Source organism: Salvelinus namaycush, chromosome 2 (genome assembly GCF_016432855.1).
Source record: "Salvelinus namaycush isolate Seneca chromosome 2, SaNama_1.0, whole genome shotgun sequence".
Classification (NCBI taxonomy): domain Eukaryota; kingdom Metazoa; phylum Chordata; class Actinopteri; order Salmoniformes; family Salmonidae; genus Salvelinus; species Salvelinus namaycush.
In genome coordinates, this window is record NC_052308.1 from 38377707 (window position 1) to 38399645 (window position 21939).

At 41.8% G+C, this 21939-nt stretch overlaps 2 protein-coding genes across 5 annotated transcripts; one reads left to right on the plus strand and one right to left on the minus strand.

The window, feature by feature from the left end:
• Positions 1 to 1038: 1038 nt before the first annotated feature.
• On the plus strand, positions 1039 to 14966 carry LOC120062834 (ectonucleoside triphosphate diphosphohydrolase 8-like). The gene is made up of 10 exons (XM_039012909.1): positions 1039 to 1195; positions 1971 to 2121; positions 3569 to 3686; positions 4199 to 4349; positions 5310 to 5469; positions 9457 to 9687; positions 10246 to 10512; positions 11135 to 11245; positions 11501 to 11632; positions 11993 to 14966. The coding sequence occupies exons 2-10, from the start codon at positions 1999 to 2001 to the stop codon at positions 12200 to 12202; spliced, it is 1503 nt and encodes a 500-aa protein (XP_038868837.1). The 5' UTR covers positions 1039 to 1195; positions 1971 to 1998; the 3' UTR covers positions 12203 to 14966.
• Positions 10755 to 21597, minus strand: LOC120062806. Of its 4 annotated transcripts, none has more exons than XM_039012889.1 (10): positions 21453 to 21597; positions 17062 to 20716; positions 14335 to 14485; positions 14017 to 14151; positions 13798 to 13879; positions 13512 to 13626; positions 13273 to 13377; positions 13008 to 13084; positions 12754 to 12852; positions 10755 to 12168 (listed from the first exon to the last, which is right to left on the minus strand). In XM_039012889.1, exons 2-9 carry the CDS (start codon positions 20662 to 20664, stop codon positions 12759 to 12761), a joined length of 4362 nt encoding a protein of 1453 aa, XP_038868817.1. In that variant the 5' UTR covers positions 20665 to 20716; positions 21453 to 21597; the 3' UTR covers positions 10755 to 12168; positions 12754 to 12758. The 4 variants fall into 4 exon arrangements, 3 of the variants coding, with proteins under 3 accessions (XP_038868817.1, XP_038868824.1, XP_038868810.1); XM_039012896.1 differs by lacking the exon at positions 10755 to 12168 and having other exon boundaries at positions 12395 to 12852; positions 17062 to 18705; positions 18865 to 20716; XM_039012882.1 differs by lacking the exon at positions 10755 to 12168 and having other exon boundaries at positions 12395 to 12852.
• Positions 21598 to 21939: the final 342 nt, after the last annotated feature.

Here is a 21939-nt window from a genome sequence, read left to right on the forward strand (position 1 = left end):
AATAATATCATGTGATGAACCTTTCCCACGGAACCCCACCCTATTGAGTAACTGCACAAACTATGGAACAACAGTAAATTAATTGAGTCTATTTAAAGTTACATACAAATATTGTGTGTGTATTTATAAACTTACAAATTGAATTTAGTTATTGAGTTATTTAGGAACGTAGTGATCCTGAGGGTAGGGCCTGGTTTCAGTGGGATAGTGAAGATAAGATACCGTTTTTGGAACCACTGTCCTTCCCTGTATTTATTTTATTTGACTGAACCTTTGTTTCATCAGGGAGTCATACTGAGACCAAGATCTCTTTTACAGCCTTGAATTACATCAATTACATACAATTCAGAAATCACAATACAAAATGCAAGCAGAAAGAAAAACACGGTCATAGAAAACAAATACCGTCATCCGTAATAAGGTCCTCAATCAGCTTTCTGAATTGCCCTTAGAGGCACCAAAACATACACTTTAAGAAAGTGTTGAAGATTGTTCCAAAAATAAGGCGCAAGAAAGTAAAAGTTGATTTACTGTACCTAACTCAGTAGAGACCAAAGGAATTTCCAGAGTTAGCTATCTCTGTGACCGGTTGTGGTAACTCATACAGTATGTCTACAGTTTAGTAATGATGTCAGGTACAGTGGGACTTTTGTAAATGGGCTTTATAAATGAAAACATAGCAATGTATTAAGAGGGCCAACCAACTTTGCAACTTTGCATGCAAATGTAATTTCAATACGTGTTGAATGGCCAAACATGAGACATCACACCCTTCAAAGGTCCACATGATCAATGTAATATCATTTGTGAGTAGTTGTGAGAGCTTTAACATTACAGTTCAGCCTACCACGTGAGGAATAAAGATGACAAATTGAACTTTACATCAGAGCTTGGGAGGAGGGAGAATGTGAGTTTATTAAGGAGAGGTGAGAGACGGAAACAGAGACCGAGAGAGAGAGAGAGAGAGAGAGAGAGAGAGAGAGAGAGAGAGAGAGAGAGAGAGAGCAAGTGAATGGGAGAGATAGAGTGTGTGAGTGAGAGCACAAGAGAAAGGTGGAACGCCTATGCTCTGGTCAGTGTAAGATCTTACCAGACTGTACATTTAATCAAATTAGAACATTTCTAAGATAACACATATGGTTCTAGTTTGACCTTGGGGTCAGGGAGAAGAGATCACAAAGAAACGTCCTTGTCGGTAAGTCCAGTTGTTTTGACCATGTTGAACCATGGAGGATTAAGTGGAAAACATCTATCGTCATCGCTTGTTATAATAGAGTTCAAGTATTTTCTCTGTTAATGGTTGACTACTAGTCAGCCACTGCTCCTATTTGTCTTTCATGATTATTTTAAAGGCAGCATTATCTGTTCAGTACGCAAGGCATCATTTTAACATCTATATCTATAAAAGCAATATGCAGTAAACCAAGACAAATACTGTACTGTTATGTGATATGAGGTTTGCATGTGCAGACAGCATTTTAAGACGAGATATTGTGCGGCAGGCTTTGTCATTTCTTTACCCCTTGAAGAAGAGGATACAGTGGCAGAGGAGACAAGTAGCATAAAGAAAATAAACTCACAATTCCTGTGGTAACATATATGTCCGTGACCCTCTGATGAGAATCAGAAAAGACAAAGCAGATACGTAAGATTAGATAGGAATGCTTTTAGGATTCACTATGTATCCATCTTGTCTATTAATGAAGAAATACATGAACTCTACAATGTTCACATTGATGGCATGAAACAACTCCGGTGTAATTTGTTTTTGATAATCAAAGGTTGATTGGCAATAAACAAATTGTCTATTAGGGTGACATTGGCTCTCTCTGTGTGTATGTGTGTAAGGGAGAGTAGGCTTACAGGTGTGTTCGAAGATGTCAATGGTGAAATGGATGTTATCTTCTGCATTGGTGGCAATAAAAAGAACACCAACGTGTAATTTGCTTTGTTGTGTGTGCGTGTGTCAGGAAGAGTTGGTTTACAGGTGTATTTGGAATGAAGATGTCAATGGTGAAACAGGCAGCAATGGCTGTGGTAGCGATGGGATGCATGGCCGTCATCGCTCTAATCCTCACATTAGTTCAGCACCACTCAGTGGATCTCCCCCATCGCATGCAGGTGATGAGAAATTACAACTGTTTTCTGTGATGTGACTACTGTAATTTACTTCACTTGACAACCCTTATCAGGGGCAGAACTGAGGGAGAATCACTATGGGAAATCACCCATGTAAAATTCCGGAATTCACCTTAAAAAGCTTTTACAAAAACGTTTTACATGTCGAAATCCTTTAACTTTGGGAACTCCGTTCCAACATTTTCCCTCCCAATTCCACATTGCTTTCATCATATCTCAGATTTCAATGTTATTTTATAAAGTACATACACTACCGTTCAAAAGTTTGGGGTCACTTAGAAATGTCTTTGAAATAATTTTTTTATTTTTTTGTCCATTAAAATAACATCAAATTGATCAGAAATACAGTGTAGACATTGTTAATGTTATAAAAGACTATTGTAGCTGGAAAAGGCAGATTTTATATGGAATATCTACATAGCAACCATCACTCCTGTGTTCCAATGGCACGTTGTGTTAGCTAATCCAAGTTTATCGTTTTAAAAGGCTAATTGATTATTAGAAACCCCTTTTGCAATTATGCTAGCACAGCTGAAAACTGTTTTGCTGATTATAGAAGCAATAAAACTGGCCTTCTTTAGACTAGTTGAGTATCTGGAGCATCAGCATTTGTAGGTTCGATTACAGGCTCAAAATGGCCAGAATTATATAACTTTCTTCTGAAACTCGTCAGTCTATTCTTGTGCTGAGAAATGAAGGCTATTCCATGCGAGAAATTGCCAAGAAACTGAAGATCTCGTACAACGCTGTGTACTACTCCCTTCACTGAATAGCGCAAACTGGCTCTAACCAGAATAGAAAGAGTGGGATGCCCTGGTGCACAACTGAGCAAGAGGACAAGTACATTAGAGTGTTTAGTTTGAGAAACAGACGCCTCACAAGTCCTCAACTGGCAGCTTCATTAAATGGTACCAGCATAACACCAGTCTCAACATCAACAGTGAAGAGGCGACTCCGGGATGCTGGCCTTCTAGGCAGAGTTGAAAAGAAAAAGCCATATCTCAGATTGGCCAATTAAAAGAAAAGATTAAGATGGACAAAAGAACACAGACACTGGACAGAGGAACTCTGCATAGAAGGCCAGCATTCCGTCGTCACCTCTTCACTGTTGACGTTGAGACTGGTGTTTTGCTGGTACTAGATTGGTAGTGTACCTCATGGGATACGACAGGGCCCCTGTAAAGCTACCAATATGGGACGGTATTCAACACCAAAAGGGGAGTGTACAAATACAATTCCTATCATCACTAAAGGTCTGAACTCAAAAATGTTTAAAAAAACAACAATTCTCCCAGTAAGGACAATGTTAATCATAGTTTAGCTCTCTCCCTCTATGTATCCCTCTCTGTATCAAACACACAGGCTCTCCCATACACACAGGATTCCCCAATATGGAATGGTATTTGACTTCTCTGTCTGTGTCCTTCAGTATGGGATGGTGTTTGACGCTGGATCCACACACACTTCTCTCTACATGTACCGTTGGCCTGGCAACAAAGAAAACAACACTGGGGTGGTGTCACAGATGCTGGTCTGTGATGTTGATGGTCAGTGCCAAGGGCTGTCTGTCAACCATTACTACTACTCTATTATTTTACTCATTCTTAGGGGTAAATCCTAACTTCCACAAAACTCAAATTTTCACTTTGTCATGTATTGACGTTAGTGTTACACAATTCCAGTGATCCGCCAACCTGGAGTTACTCATCTGGGATTTCTAGAGAATTTGGCAACAATAGTTGATGTCAATGGAAGAATAGTTAGGATTCGCCCCTAGAAAGGGAAAGGAAATACCTAGTCAGTTGAATGCATTCAACTGAAATGTGAATCAGAGAGGTGCGGAGGGCTGCCATAATCGACATCCACGTCTTCGGCGCCTGGGGAACAGTACTTTAGAAGTTAGAATACGCCCCTCAGCCATCTTATATGTACCTATTTTGATGGCAGCTTGATCTCAAGGCCAAGACAAATCATAATTTATCACTCAGTAATGGTTGTCATATCAAAACATACAGTATATGCCTTTAGTGTCTCACACCTGTCCCCTGCTCTTCCATAGGAAATGGTATCTCTAGCTATGCCCAGGACCCCCCTGCTGCAGGGCTCAGTCTGAGGAAGTGCCTGGACAGTGCACTGGCAGTCGTCCCTGCCAACCAGCTGAGGGAAACTCCTGTGTACCTTGGTGCTACCGCTGGCATGCGACTCTTGCAGTAAGTCAAGACTGCACTGTTTTATCTTGATAGATGTAATAATTTCCATTTACCACATCCCAATAATCATACTTTATGAATGAATACTCTAGTAAAACAACCTGGTCTCAGAGCATTTCGTATTATTCTGTGTGTAATTCCAGAACACTCCATTTAGTATGATATGTTACGTTTCGTATGGTATGTATTAATTTGTGGATGTCCATCACCCATTTGTATGATATAATACAAATTGTAATTGGTAACATATGTTACGAATTTGCAGAACCTACAATACGTTATGAATTTGCAAAACATAATATATGTTACGAATTCTAGCTAGGTGGTTAACGTTTGCAAGGCTAGGGGTTAGGGTTAAGGTTAGGGTTATGTTTAGGAGTTAGGTTAACGGTTTAAGTTTAGAGTTAGGGGAAGGGTTAGCTAAAAGGGTAAAGGTTAGGGTTAGGTGAAGGGTTAGCTAAAATGGTTAGGGTTAGGTGAAGGGTTAGCTAAAATGGTTAATGTTAGGGTTAGGAGAAGTGTTAGCTAACATGCTAAATAGTCGCAAATTAGCTAAAAAGTATTAAGTAGTTGAAATGTTGCTAAAAAATGCTAAAGTTGTCTGATGAGATTTGAATTCGCAACATTTGGATTGCTATCCAGGGTTGGTAGATGTTCAAGTTATACACCCACCCATCCACCACCCCGACCAACCACCCCGACCAACCACCCCGAAGCTTAACATATGGTACTAAATAGTGTGTCTTGGATTTACGTACAGAATAATATGAAATGCTCTGAGACCAGGTTGAGGAAAACATCCCACTTATCTATGTGGTGACTATTTAACCTCATGTACAGTATGACTGGGTACTGTGTGCTCTTTCAGGCTGCAAAACGTGTTTTTTTATAACAAAGAAGCATTTCTGAAATTGACTTCCAGTGTCCAGCAAGAGTGACTGAATATTGTCCTCTCCTCAGGCTACAGAATCAACCCCAGTCTGATCAGGTTTTGGAGCAGGTAACCAAGGTGATCCAGGGGTATCCCTTTGACTTTCGGGGGGCACGGATTCTCTCTGGGATGGAGGAAGGGGCTTACGGATGGATCACCACCAACTATCTACAAGAGGGCTTCATCAAGGTGTGTATAGGGCCTATAGAATAGGCAGTGGTGTAAAGTACTTAAATAAAAATACTTGAAAGTTCTACTTAGTTGTTTTTTGGATTATCTGTACTTTACTATTTATATTTTTGAAAACTTTCACTTTACTACATTCCCAATTAAAATAATGCACTTTTTACTCCATACATTTTCCCTGACACCCGTAACATTTTGAAAGCTTAGCAGGACAGGAAAATGGCCCAATTCATGCGCTTATCAAGAGAACATCCCTGGTCATCCCTACTGCCTCAGATCTGGAGGACTCACTAAACATAAATGCTTCGTTTGTAAATTATGTTGTGTGCCCCTGGCTATCCGCAAATGAAAAAAAACAAGAAAATTGTGACGTCTGGTTTGCTTAATATAAGCAATTTGAAATGATTTATACTTGTACTTTTGATACTTAAAACTTCTTCGGGATTGGTGTCCCTTCCATGGGACGGTTGAGCTAACGTAGGCTAATGCGATTAGCATGAGGTTGCAAGTAACAAGAACATTTCCCAGGACATAGACATATCTGATATTGGCAGAAAGCTTATATTAACAAGAATGTAACTGCACTGTCCAATTTAAGGTAGCTATTACAGTTAAATAATACCATGCTATTACTTGAGAGCGCACAATTTTGAACATGAAAAGTTAAACAAATTAGGCACAAACTTTGCACATACACTGCTGCCATCTAGTGGCCAAAATCTAAATTGCACCTGGGCTGGAATAATACATTATGGCCTTTCTCTTGCATTTCAAAGAAGGTACAAAAAAAGTACAAAATAATGTTTTTTTTTCTTCTTTGCATTATCTTTTACCAGATCTCGTGTTACATTCTCCTACATTCCCTTCACATTACCACAAACTTAAAAGTGTTTCCTTTCAAATGGCACCAAGAATATGCATATGCTTCTTCAGGGCCTGAGATTCAGGCAGTTAGATTTGGGTATGTCACTTTAAGCAAAAATTGAGGGTATTTTAAGTGTATTTTTGCAATTAAATTTACTGTTGATACGTAAGTAAATTTAAAACCAAATACTTCTAGACTTTTACTCAAGTAGTATTTTACTAGGTGACTTTCACTTGAGTCATTTTCTATTAAAGGTATGACATTTGCGTACTTTTCCACCACTGAGAATAGGTTACACACATACACACACACACACAAAGGCCCATCTATGCAAGTACCCCTCGTTGCGGCACACAGAACGGGATGGGTTCGGCTGTGGGCAATAAGAGCTAAGACGCTAATATTTGTGTAAACTCTACATAGTGGGTGTCACTGAGAAGCCTGATACCTATGGATTGTGCACCCATGAAACAGGGTAAGACTGTACAGTGAATATAAGTATGCCCCCAATGCAATTATGCAGTCTAACTCAAATCAAAGTTTACTGGTCGGGTACACAGATTTGTAGATGTTATTGCAGGTGCAGTGAAATGCTTGTGTTTCTAGCTCCAGCAGTTCAGTAATACCTATCTAAAAAAACACACAATTTCTTTCTTTTTACTTAATGAATTAAGAAATGGTGGAATTAATCCAATTAAGCCAAATAGCACTGTAACAGCAATCCAAATGCAATCTGTACATCTACACCAGATGAATTTAAACAAGATACTGTAAAACAACCCATCATTGTAGCACTGTGTGATGGGGAGTGCCAATCATTAGGTTTCCTTCAGTCAGAAGAAAGGACGACTGAACTGACAACCTAATCTCAGCAAAAAAAGAAACGTCCCTTTTTCAGGACCCTGTCTTTCAAAGATAATTCGTAAAAATCCAAATCACTTCACAGATCTTCATTGTAAAGGGTTTAAACACTGTTTCCCATGCTTGTTCAATTAACCATAAACAATTAATGAACATTCACCTGTGGAACAGTCGTTAAGACACTAACAGCTTACAGAAGGTAGGCAATTAAGGTCACAGTTATGAAAACTAAGGACACTAAAGAGGCCTTTCTACTGAATCTGAAAAACACCAAAAGAAAGATGCCCGGGGTCCCTGCTCATCTGCGTGAACGTGCCTTAGGCATGCTGCAAGGAGGCATGAGGACTGCAGATGTGGCCAGGGCAATAAATTGCCATGTCCGTACTGTGAGACGCCTAAGACAGAGATACAGGGAGACAGTACGGACAGCTGATCGTCCTCGCTGTGGCAGACCACGTGTAACAACACCTGCACAGGATCGGTACATCTGATCATCACACCTGCGGGACAGGTACAGGATGGCAACAACAACTGCCCGAGTTACACCAGGAACGCACAATCCCTCCATCAGTGCTCAGACTGTCCGCAATAGGCTTAGCGAGGCTGGACTGAGGGCTTGTAGGCCTGTTGTAAGGCAGGCCCTCACCAGACATCACCGGCAACAACATCGCCTATGGGCACAAATCCACCGTCGCTGGACCAGACAGGACTGACAAAAAGTGCTCTTCACAGACGAGTTGCGGTTTTGTCTCACCAGGAGTGATGGTTGGATTTGCGTTTATCGTCGAAGGAATGAGCGTTACACTGAGGCCTGTACTCTGGAGTGGGATCGATTTGGAGGTGGAGGGTCCGTCATGGTCTGGGGGCGGTGTGTTACAGCATCATCGGACGGAGCTTGTTGTCATTGCAGGCAACGCTGTGCGTTACAGGGAAGAAATCCTCCTCCCTCATGTGGTACCCTTCCTGCAGGCTCATCCTGACATGACCCTCCAGCATGACAATGCCACCAGCCATACTGCTCGTTCTGTGCGTGATTTCCTGCAAGACAGGAATGTCAGTGTTCTGCCATGGCCAGCGAAGAGCCCGGGTCTCAATCCCATTGAGCACGTCTGGGACCTGTTGGATCGGAGGGTGAGGGCTAGGGCCATTCCCCCCAGAAATGTCTGGGAATTTGCAGGTGCCTTGGTGGAAGAGGGGGGTAACATCTCACAGCAAGAACTGGCAAATCTGGTGCAGTCCAAGAGGAGGAGATGCACTGCAGTACTTAATGCAGCTGGTGGCCACACCAGATACTGACTGTTACTTTTGATTTTGACCCCCCTTTGTTCAGGGACACATGATTCCATTTCTGTTAGTCACATGTCTGTGGAACTTGTTCAGTTTATGTCTCAGTTGTTGAATCGTGTTATGTTCATACAAATATTTACACATGTTAAGTTTGCTGAAAATAAACACTTGACAGTGAGAGGACATTTCTTTTTTTGCTGAGTTTATATGATTCTGAGGGAGTGGTACTGAAACATTGGATATGAGGGCATTGTACTCATTCATATTGTAGATATAGAGTGAGCTATGTCAAGAATCCAGTACATAAATAAATATGCATTGTGTATAAACAGTGCAGCAAAAATGCAATAGTGGTAGAAATATTAGAATGAGATGTTGAGAATACAGTATTTAAATACACAGTACAAAACCCCACCCCAATACAGCCACAGTGTGGTTTCAACAGTTTGTTGACAAACTAATTAATTATTGTATTTAATTTAAAATGATGTAACATTCCAACTTTGTTTAGCGTTATTCTAGCCTACAATTTCAATTAAGGACTTATTTTAAAGGCGAACCGCAAATTCCATTATTGTGGCAAATTGTTATTGTGGTTAGCGTTCAGCAGAAGGACAGACATTGGCTAACGTACAGAAAGAAATTATGTAGAACAAAAACATGCCTTTGATTCTAAGGAATCATGTAATTTCTATTCATGGCATTTCTGTCTGCAATGTTGACCCCCAAACCATTCCTTGGGCAGCGGCTTCTCCATCTATGAGGTTGAGTCAAAGTGTTAACCTTGACTGACGTATTCCAACTACAGAGGCTCTGTCTCCTCAGACAATGTTATCAAGCTTGTTTAGGAAAAATTAACAGATGTTTGTGTATATACAGTAGGAGTTACCACTGTAATAACCTGTTATATTGGTGAATTGCAGGTCTGCAGTTTAAAACTATTGCTAACACACAGTATTTGTACTTCTCCTAAGCAGCACGGCTTTGAGGGAGGATGGGTGCGTCCTAAAGGAAGGAAGATCTGGGGTGCCCTGGATATGGGAGGCTCTTCCACCCAGATAGCCTTTACTCCCAGCCAGCCTGTACGGGACCCTGCCTCCGCCCTGGGACCCAAGCTCTATGGTTACCAATATGAGGTGTACACACACAGCTACCTGTGCTATGGCAAGGAGCAGACCATGAGGCAGCTACAGGTTCATCTTCTCAAGGTAAGTAGCCGTCTGGTCACCAGTTCGATGAAACTTGAATAAATTGCAGAATGGTTTCAGGTAAATCAAATCACATTTTATTGTTCACATACACATGTTTAGCAGATGTTATTGCAAGTGTAGCGAAATGCTGGTACTAATACCAGATAAACTCCCCATACATGTAGATATTGTATAAAACCAGTTTTCAGGAAGAAAAAGCAAACAGGTGGTAGTGTTCTAAAGAAAGATAATGAACAAACAAAGATATGATGTTTTGGATCTTCCTGAAATGAAATCCAAAGAAAGGTAATTTGGGAAAAGGATGTTTGGCATACCTTTGAAATATGGATCCAAAATAATTTAATAATAATTATTAATTAAAGTTGGGATATACAGTATGTGACATTTCGGCCTTACCCAGGCCTTCTTTAAGACAGATAATGCATTTATTTCGGCCAATTCAGTGAAGAATTGCCCTAAAGCAGTTTGACTGACTGTCTCAGTTGAGTCAGAAGCATTTCATGGCTGCCTTAGGTAAGTTCTTGTACGAATCAAGCAAACTTCCTCCTCTACCAGATGAGTGGGTCTACCCGCCCAGTCAAGCACCCCTGCTACCACTTGGGTGACAACCTAACCCTGACTCTGGGTGACCTCTATGACTCCCCCTGCGTGGCCAGACCCGTGACCTTTGACCCAGCCTCAGTGGTCACCTTCACAGGGACCAGTGAGCCACTTCAGTGTCTCAACCAGATAAAGAACATCACGAACCTGGATGCCTGCTCCCTGGCCCCTGACTGTGGCTTCAACGGGGTCTACCAGCCCCCTGTCAGTGGAAACTTCTTTGTGAGTATTCATCCCATATCTATGCAAACCCCACACAACTGGCACTCCAGGCAGGCTCAATCGAACCCTCCAAGTATTTGAAAGATGTCAAACAGTATATACAGTGTACAAAATATTAGGAATGCCTGCACTTTCCATGACAGACCAGGTGAATCCAGGTGAAAGCTATGATCCCTTATTGATGTCACTTGTTAAATCCACTTCAAATCAATGCAGATGAAGGGGAAGAGACAGCTTAAAGAAGGATTTAAGACAATTGTGTATGTGTGCCATTCAGAGGGTGAATAGACAACACAAATAATATTTAAGTGCCTTTAAAAAGGGGTATGCTAGTACGTACCAGGCGCACCGGTTTGACTGTGTCAAGAACTGTAACCCTGCTGGGTTGTTTACCGAGTGTATCAAGAATAGTCTATCACCCAAAGGACATCCAGCCAACTTGACAACTGTGGGAGCCATTGGAGCGCTGTGGAATGCCTTCGACACCTTGTCGAGTCCATGCCCTGACGAACTGACGCTGTTCTGAGGGCAAAAGGGGGTGCAACTCATTATTAGGAAGGTGTTCCTAATGTTTTGTACACTCAGTGTGTATCGTCACCATCATTCTGTTTCCTTTCCCCAGGCTTTCTCAGCATACTATTACACCTTTGACTTCCTTGGTCTGGCTCCTCAGTCCTCTCTGTCTCAGGCTACCACCACTATAAACACTTTCTGCAAAAGGACCTGGAACTCGGTGAGATATAGAGACCTCTGCTGACCTTTCCCATTGCCAGTACACTTCCTTAAAACTGTATACCAGTACACAGACTCATCGAATCATACTCAACCACATGCTAAGCAGGTGATTGAGAATGAACATTGAGTATGAGCATACATAACATGTCATTCTTTTTAGCACAGACATCAATCCACAGTAGCCTACACACTTTACCTCGTAATGATCTAATTCCCAATATTGCTGCAACCTGCTTAATACCTTTTTTGGCAGCTCAAGAAAGAGTATGCTGTAAAAGACAAGTACCTTCGTGATTACTGTGCCTCAGCCAACTACATAATGACAGTACTACTAGACGGCTACAAGTTCAACCAGACCTGGGGAAACATATACTTCCAGAGACAGGTGTGTTCAACTATACAGCATATGTAAAAACGTCAACAATCCTATTGAAAGATTTAACTTCAGGACACAAAATGAATGAAGTTACACCACAGAATACTCAATATTCTTGTGCGGCAGTCAATATTAATAGATGTGCTGCCCTAATGAAGCTGTGTGTCTATCATATACATACACACAGGACAGTAGAGGCTGCTGAGGGGAGGACGGCTCAAAATAAATGGCTGGAACGGAGTAAATAGAATGGCATCAATACCATTCCACCCCAGCCATTACCACGAGCCCGTCCTCCCCAATGAAGGTGTCACCAACCTCTTGTGATACAGTATATGTTTATATATACACATCATCTGTGTCTATCAGGTGGCAGACACAGACATTGGCTGGACGCTGGGCTACATGTTGAACCTGACCAACATGATCCCCTCAGAGCTCCCCCTGGTGGTGACAGGTGTGCAGCGCAGCCAGTGGGCAGCAGAGGTCTTCTTCATTGTGTTTGCTGTGTTCCTCAGCCTGATGGTACTGGTCCTAATGTGGCTCTGGAACCCACAGGACGGACAAGGCAACAAATGACAATCGATGAAATCACACTCTGAACGTCTCTGTCTTCTAGTCTATATAGTGATGAGATACAATGTGATACTGTGATGTAACAGCAGCTATCAATAAGATCGGAACGGATCAGAAGAGTGTGGCAGCTCCTGGAACTCACAGTAATAGTTCAATAGTAATATTTTCTGTCAATATGACTAACTACGGAGGCAGTTGAATGTATTATGAATTTATTAGGCATTTATAAGCTGCATAGCTTGATATTTTTCATGCAAATAGAAACCCTACAATTATAATATATAAGTATCTAACATAAATGAATAGTGTTGGTATGAACGTATACCTCAAAGATTTTAAGTTTTCCCCGCCATAAACAGTAATTAAAGGAAGTACCAAAGGGAGGATCATTTCAAGTGTCACATCACTATTACTACATGATTTGTTCAACGCATTTGATATATTACATTTAGAAATAAAATACAATCACAAGGGCGTATGAGGCACAAATGTGTGTGTGCGCGTGTGTGCGTGCGACTGTGCTACAGATTGGTACATCTCACAGTCTTCTCCACCTTGATCAGCAGCAGCCTGATTTCTTCTTCGGGGGTTCTTTCTGCAACACCAAGCTTCCCTCTTCTTGTCGTGTCTCCTCCCCCAACTGCTTTAGCGTCCTTGAAGCAACGCACACCAAATCAATGCTTGACTATTCACAGAGAGTCATTTCCCACAAGCAGAAGATGACAACACGCAAAAGAGACAACAGCCAAATCCACACTACACATACCAACAACAGCTTCTACATTAAAGACCAGTCTGCATGTCTTACCTTGCCAGCGTTTCCATAGACAGAGTCACATTGTCACCAGTGGCAGCACTACACTCCATAAAGAGCATGCCGTACCCCTGTAAGAGTGACATCAATAATAGTATTGTACTTATGATGATTTATTTAAATCCTGCTTTGGTACACACCTCAATTTCAGCACCAGCTACAAAACTGTAAAATACCCATTTAGAACACATTCCTTACCACATGTTAATCCTACAGCCCAGTTGCCCAAATTCTGGCTGTTCAAGTTACAGTAACATACCGTTGCCAGGTTTTCCCCTTCATGAGTCTGAACCTCTCGTTCTAGATTAGCACAATCGGCCTTGTTCCCAAGGAGTATAACAATGACGTCATCTGGGGCCCCCTCCTACAAATTACAAAGTTAATGACAGTACAATAGATACCAATGGAAAAACAGTGAATCCTGCAAACAATTGTTTGTGTTGTTACATAGTTGTTCTTTGGTTATAAAATGAAACGCATGATTTAAATGCCCCCTACCTGAACGCAGTTGACCCAGTAGCGGATGTCACAGAAGCTCTGAGAGGAAGTGATGTCATACATCAGCACTAGACCCTGGGCTCTGTGGAACACCTGCCTGGTGATACTGTGATACCTGGGGAAGACAGTAAATAATAAGATGTTACAACAGCCTAATATGAATGTAATTATATACTGACAAATAAAACACACACATGATGGGTTCAAATAAGAACAGAGGAACAGATTCTGTATCGATGCATGATGTACAATGACCAACTGATGAACTTAGGGCTAAGAGAGTCACCTTTCTTGACCTGCAGTATCCCATAACTGTAAAGTCACTGGGCTGCCATCCACTGTCACAGGCTGTATACAGGTATCAATACCTGCTCAGAACAGATACAAACAAACATGAAACCAGACATGAATGAGCAGCACAGTAACATTGTACCAGGGTTTTTGTTTCTTCACACGATCTGGAAGGGCATGGTGCCAAACATACAAATAGGATAATGATACTCACCAATGGTAGCATAGTGGTCCATACAGAACTCGCCACTTTGGAAGCGCTTCATGAAGGAGGTTTTGCCCACACTGCTGTTTCCAACCATCACCACGTTGTAGGGGTTTGATCTAGAGCCATTGCTTCCTAAGGTACCTGGAGGCGGGGGATCAGAGAGACTGGTCTATTACAGTCACGATCACTTCTCTCACTCAAAGTCAAGTGGAGCAAAGCGCCTCATCAATGCATCTCCAGCAAATGAATACCAGGTCAATTCACGTACTCAAGACTAACCTTATAACCCTGTGTACCCCCTCACTGCTGCCATTCAATTCTTACCAGATGGCTGTTTCTTCTTCTCTCTGGTGACCGGGCTCTTCTCCACACGCTCTGCCTTTTCTTGACCTCTTTTATTCCCATGGCCTGGCAGTGGAGCTGCAGCCACTTGTTCAGACCCCCCTCCACTCAAAGCAGTGCTTGAGGGAACAACCTTAGACAAATAGAAAACGTTATCTCTCAGAAATACAAGGATATGCTAATCTCTTCAACATGAAATGGGTGATACTGTTGTGTGTTCAATATCCTACATACTCTCTGGTACACACAGTTCGTAAAACATTTAAATGCAACAAATTAGACGTTTAACATACGTGCCTTCAGAAAGTATTCGCAGCCCTCAACTTTTTCCAGACTTTGTGTTACACCCTGAATCTAAAATAGAGCAGGTTGAAGTTTCTCTTCACCTTGGAGGACTATTGTGTTATTGAATGACTCAAAATCCTCTGTGATGGTTGAAGCATCTGACTCAAAGAATTGATCTGACAAATACCCAGAGCTGGGAAATGTGAAGGACTCAGCATGCTCATTTTACTGCCTCCTCTCTTCCGGTTTCTTCCACATCCTGTGCTATTGTGTCACTGGCTTACACACAATACTCCATAATGTGAAAGTGGAATTATGTTTTTTTTTTACATAGAAATGTTCACTGATTAATAAAAAATGAAAAGCTGAAGTGTCTTGAATCTTTAACTATTCAACCCCTATGTTATGGAAAGCATTTTTCTTGTCCCATCGCTGCGAACCCCGTACGGACTCAGGAGAGGCGAAGGTCGACATAGTAGTTACTGCACAATACTAACCTAAATGACAGTGAAAAGAAGGAAGGCTGTACATAATAAAAAATATTCCAATAAGGCACTAAAGTAAAACTGTGATAAAATAATTTCTTTATGTCCTGAATACAAAGCGGAATGTTTGGGACAAATCGAACACAACATCACTGACTACTACTCTTCATATTTTCAAGCATGGTGGTGGTTGCATCATGTTATGGGTATACTTGTCATCGGCAAGGACTAAGGAGGGTTTTTTTTAGGATAAAAAGAAATGGAATAGAGCTAAGCACAAGCAAAATCCTAGAGGGAAAACCTGGTTCAGTCTGCTTTCCAACAGACACTGGGAGACAAATTCACTTTTCAGCCGGACAATAACCTAAAACACAAGGCCAAACATACACTGGAGTTTCTTACCGAGACGACATTGAAATGTTACTGAGTGGCGTAGTTAAAGTTGACTTAAATTGGCTTGAAAATCTAATGGCAAGACTTGAAAATGGCTGTCTTGCAATGATCAACAACCAACTTGACAGAGCATGAAGAATTTTAAAAAGAATAATGTGCAAATATTGTACAATCCAGGTGTGCAAAGCTCATGCTGACCAGAACGTCTGCGTGTGCCATCGCGCACATGTTGATTTGTCCACCCACACCAAACGCGTTCAGGACACGCAGGTTGAAATATCAAAACGAACTCTGAACCAACTATATTAATTTGGGGACCGGTCAAAAAGCATTAAACATTTATTGCAATTTAGCTAGCTAGTTGCTAGCTAATTTGTCCTGGGATAAACATTGGGTTGTTATTTTACCTGAAATGCAAAAGGTTCTCTATTCCGACAATTATTCTACAGATAAAATGGTAAGCAGAGTTCGTTTCTAGTAATCTCTCCTCCTTTAGGCTTCTTCAGAGGGGTTGGGTTAAATGTGGAAGACACATTTCAGTGGACTTTATATGATGGTTGGCGACCAACTTTAAGGTGCATTACCACCACCAACTGGCCTGTGGACCTCAGTTCATATTTCAATCACCCAGGTGGGTAAATGCTCCTAAAAATCAATGAGGAGATGGGAGAGGCAGGACTTTCAGCACGTCAAGCCTCGCAAATAGAACCAAGTTCTATATTAGCGCCTGGCTACGCAGACACGCGCAAGCAGTGTGGGTGCGGTGATTGAATAACAAGTATGTGTACATTTATTTTGCAACGTGTGCGCTGCAATATAAATGTACACATATGTTATTCAATCACCACACTGCTCACGCGCGTCTTCGTAGCCAGGCGCTAATATAGAACTTGGTTCTATTTGTGAGGCTTGACGTGCTGCAAGTCCTGCGAGCGGTCTGGTCAGTAACCAGAAAGAATCACAGCTGTAATCATTGCCAAAGGTGATTCTAAAATGTATTGACTCAGGGGTGTGAATACTTATGTAAATTAGATATTTCTGTATTTCATTTTCATTTTTTCCCCCCCCAAAATCCTAAAACATGTTTTCACTTTGTCATTATGGGGTCTAGCCTGTAGATGGGGGAGGAAAAAAATACCTATTTAATCAATTTTTAATTCAGGCTTTAACAACATGTGGAAAAAGTCAAGGGGTATGAATGCTTTCTGAAGGCACTGTATTTTGAAAGGTTAGTGCCGAGGTCAGACTTACAGCCTATGAACAATTTCCTAGTATATATAAAAAAACATATTAGCAACCGAAACGTTGCTGGATAGAATCCCCGAGCGGACAAGGTAAAAATCTGTCATTCTGCCCCTGAACCAGGCAGTTAACCCACTATAGGCCGTCATTGTAAATAAGAATTTGTTCTTAACCAGGTTAAAAAATAAATCCAATGAGCATACCAATAAACGCATCAAATTCCTAGTTGTGACAATTCTCTTTTCTTTATTATAAAATTTTTCAAGAATGCTATGAGAATCATTTGTAAGGAATGCCACAGTACCTCTATGAATATTGTCCCCTTCTCTGTGCTCTTCCTCTCCTGTTGGTCCTCCAGACTGACAGCTTTAGCCCTGCACTCCTCTTGAAATCTTTCCGAGATAACATTGACGTCCGGATCTCCAATGGCTTCCTCTCTAACCTCTTCCCCTGTTACCTTTTCTCCTGTCTCCTGCTTTTCTTCCTCTGAGTGGAGTCCACCTGGTGTCCGACGGGTAGAGCCCATCTTTCTTCTCTTCCCTGTAGCTTTGGATTGATTAACATCCTTGTGAGATTGGGAACTCAGAGAGAGAGATAATTTCGAAGGAAGACTGGGGCTTGGTGTTGAAAGACGTTGTTCCATGTAAGCAGTTTGGGTGAGTCGATGAGAATCTATACAAACCATATCACCTGACTCTTGGGCTGCTAAACCACAGGGAGTTTGGTTGCTTTCGCTCTCAGCGGCTATTTTCACTTCTACCTCCTCCGCCTCTCTAACTTTAAGTTCTACAAGCTCAGACTTTTCTAAGGCAGATTCCCCTTCTACTACTATGGTCTCTGTCACCTGCTCCACTGTCACCGTTCCTAGAATTTCCTCAAGCTTTTCTATGCTAGACTCAATTTCTACTGCTATCATGACCGCGCCTACATCTTCTAGAACCTCTGTGTCTTTTTCTTTCTCATCCTCCTTTCCCTCTGTTCTCTCCTCCCCTTGTCTATCTTGAGGAGTCCTGCGAGTGGAACCCATCTTCCTTTTCCTCCGTGGGGCGCCTGCCGTTTCTTTCGGACCAAGAGAACTCTGCAGTGAGGGGGGATCTGGAGGGGAGTCGGTGCTTTCTCTTGATTCACAGAGTGTTACCTCCAATGATGTTTCTTCGTGTTGCAAACCAGAGACATAAGGATTTGAGTTCAGTGTGTCATTGGACGGGTAGGACTCTACAGTGGGAAAATCAGGGTTGTGAAGAGTTTGGCTACTATCAGTCAACTCGGATTCACTTTGAAGAATGAGTTGTGTTGCCATGGACTCATCATTTATGATTGACTGTCTCTTACTTTCTATTTCGTTACCATCCATTCTTCCCTTTTGATTTAAAGTACTGACAGAACAGCTGAGGTCAGTCAGGACATTCTCATCTGTTTTGTCTCCTTCGTTCTTCTCTTTACCAGCCCCATCCTTTGATTTCATCAACATTTCAAACTCCATGTCCTCTCCCTTGTCTTCTAACACCTCAGCTTTTTTTATTTCTTCTTGTTTTTCCTCTGTGCCCTCTTCTCTTTGTGCAGGATGCCTGCGAGTCGACCCCATCTTTCTCCTCCTGCTTGGAGAGGAACTCTGATTGGAGTCTGTGTTTGCTGCATTATCACCTTGGTCCTGAACCCTCTGCAGTAAGGGTGGTTTGAGAAAGGAGTTGGTGCTTTCATCCGAGTATGAAGCTTGGACGAGTTGACTAGCAGAGATATTAGGATCAGTGCTCAAAGGCTCATCTGTTTGGCAGGGCTCTGTTGTGAGAGTTGCTCCATCATACGTCACTTGGCTGCCAACACCCACTTCATTTACAAGCAGCACGTGATCACTAACTTCCCCCTCGCTGAGTAAAATGACTGATGTGTCCAGTCCGTTTGTGGTATTGGAGTCAGTGTTTGCATCCTCCTCATTCCCCTGAATACTCTGCAGTAATAGTGGGTTGAGAATGAGAAAGGGGTTAGTGATTTCCACACATGGAGTATGGATGAGTTGACTAGGAGAGATATTGGGCTCAGTGCTCAAGATGACATCTGAATCTATTGTAAGAGCATGATTATATACTACTTGGCTGCTGTCACTCACTTCAGAATCATTCCCAAGCAACGTATAATCACCAACTTCCTCCTCGCTGAGAAAAGGGTCTCCTGATTGGAGGTCTTCAGTGTTGGACTGGAACAATGGGTCAACTATGTGGGCCATGCTTGCTTCACTGTTGCTCTCAGTTTCTATATTGCCAGTTTCTATAAATACAGTGGCTCTGTTGTCTTTGTTATACAATTGATCCTCAATACCAAATGAATAGATGACATGGTCAAAAGGGGTTGGTTCAATCAGAACATCCTCTCCTTTCTCATCATCTGCTCTATGCTCCGGTTCCAATAACATCAGAGACTTTTCCAATGTTTTAACACCGAATCCTTCCACTGTTCCCATGTCCCACTCTAACTGCTCTCCTATCTCTTCTATGTTTTCTGTGTCTTCCTCTGTTTGGAAATTCTCCTTTCCCATCTGCTCGCCTTCCTTCTCGTCTCCACTGGCACTGCCTTTAGGCTCCATAGACATTTCACACTCAGTCTCTTCGATGCCACACACTTGTTCTTTTCCCATGATGACCTCTTCACCCTCACCATAAAGATACCGATATTTACGTATCTTACTCTCTCCATGTTCTTCCACCCTGCGAGAGGAACCCATCTTTCTTCTCCCTGGAAAGTTGGATCCTGTGTGAGCACGTTCGTCATGACCCAAAAAGCTGTCTGAGGGGGTTGATTTTAAAAAGGAGATAATATCCTCACGTCGCTCAGGTTGATAGCTTTCTACATTGTCTAGTTGTCTAAAATGAGGTCTATATGCCAGTACTATATTTTCTTCAACTATCAGATCAACAAAGTCCTCTGCTTCATCTCTTTGGTGCAATGCTTCCTGATTGCCTGGTCCAATAGAGTTAATATCATCTTGGACTTTGGACTCATTTAGAGCAGGTTGAAGTTCCTCTTCACCTTCTCCACTTTGGAGGACTATTGTGTTATTGAATGACTCAAAATCTTCTGTGATGGTTGAAGCATCTGACTCAAGGAATTGATCTGATGAATGCCTAGAGCTGTTTAATGTGGAGGGCTCCGCCTCAGCATGCTCACGTTCCTGCCTCCCCTCTTCCTGTTTCTTCCAGTCCTCTGCTTTGGGTTCAGCAGTGAATCCTTGAACAGCTTGCAATGCAAGGTCAAGAGACAGATGGGGGAGTGAGTCGGTTCGAGGAGTATCTTGAAGCATTTCACTGCTATAACTAGCCACAGCTTCACTACTAGGTTCAGTAACCTCACCAACTTCCTCTTTACGTCGGTCATCTGATTGGTCGGGTGTGTTAGAAGCAAACAAAAACTCACGTTGACTTCTGCTCTCAGTGTCCATTTCAATTTTGTTTGGTCCCAGGAGCCCTTCAGTGTTGCTGTGGGACTCAAATTCCACAACGGATGCCTGAAGTTCTAAGGATGTTTCGGTGTCTCCAGTTTCGTCATGTTTCTCCCCAAAGTCTGTCTCTTCTCGGTTGCCTTTATTCCTACGAGTAGACCCCATTTTCTTCCTCTTCCCTGCGGTGTCAGGTGATTGCAGAAGATATGGGTTTCCAGGTTGAGACAGCTGTGACTCTGCGAGGTCATTTAGTGATGGATTAACATCGTCCATGAATTGTGGTGTTTTTGAATATAAGCCTTTCGATGAGAAAAGGTCTGTTTGTATGGTTAATGAAACCGAATCAGCCCCATCTCCTTTCCTTTGCCCTGACGACATTTCGGACTCATCGTTCTTAGTCTCATTTTCATCTTGATTCCGAGGGCGTCTTCGTGATGACCCCATTTTCACTTTTCTTGATTTCTTGTCAGACATGGTTCTTCCTAGATCACCACACAGACGGTAGGTTGTTAATCCTTAAACCTTGCTGGAATTAAAAAGGCTTCCAGTTACCATATGCTCTTTGCATCTTTTACACAACACAATTACTTATTGTGAAGGCACCACACATGTTTAGGCACTAAGATGTTTAAGCCGACAGTCCCAGTTATGTAACTAATGCATAACTAAACGCACAAATGTTATCTGAAAAATAATTTAACTCAAGGCCAAGATTAGACACGATATTCACAAAAGCTAAGGTGAATACACATTTACATTAAATGCACCAACTAATAAACAGTGGGGTTTTCAATTACATGTAAGTTATGCAAACAATAGGTTTGCAACTACCCCCCCCCCCCCCCCATTTTAAACACTGTATGATGAATAATTTCCTGTTTCCAGTGTCAACAACACCCCAGAGTGTGTCACACAGAACAGTCTCTCTAGACATCCGCATTGCCTCACGACTTTCAACTGCTCCGGCTTAATGCCCAGGATCTGGTTTGAGGTTACACATTACACTAATCAGAAAACATTTTAAAAATGCAGATCAAACTGACTACTCACAATTCAAATGTCCATTTTAAAAAGGTGGAGATTTGCAGACATCAGTAAATGTAGATGCTGGTGTTTTCATTGCTGAAACCATGTCATCACAAATGTGTTTAAAGAATTGTAGTCATTAGTGTAATACCTAACCTTTTGAAGAAATTCCAATGCAAATTAACCCGACATGACATACGCCTTCCTCCAACAACCATAATACTTTATGTACTCACCTCCAGAATCCACTTGTGACTTCTTCCTTCAGATGAGATGTTCAGGAAATCCTTTAAAACTCCTCCAAAAACACTGTATGATGTCAAGTCCTAGCTAGTATAGCATGCCAGGTTTAACTCTTCTGTTGAAACTGTTTCCGATTTCAGCAACTGTGACCAAAGACTTCCTGTGCAATTGAGACTAGCTCTTATGTCGAAACAAACTGAACTGCGCAAACATCCTTGTACAAAAAGGATCCTTCCGGAAACTGCTAAACTAATAGCTTTGAGGCAGTTCTGGTCATGAGAACTTCACTGTGAATACGTTATGGCGAAGTAAAAAAACATGAACATATCTTACTGTTACCAACCAATAGTGATGTATTTACACAACATCACACACATGGGCCTATTACCCTTCATGGTTTAACTTGCGTTATGATTACAGTAAATCCTGGATGGGTGAAAGGGAATATCAGTCCGATTTTCTTTTAACCAAATACAGCTC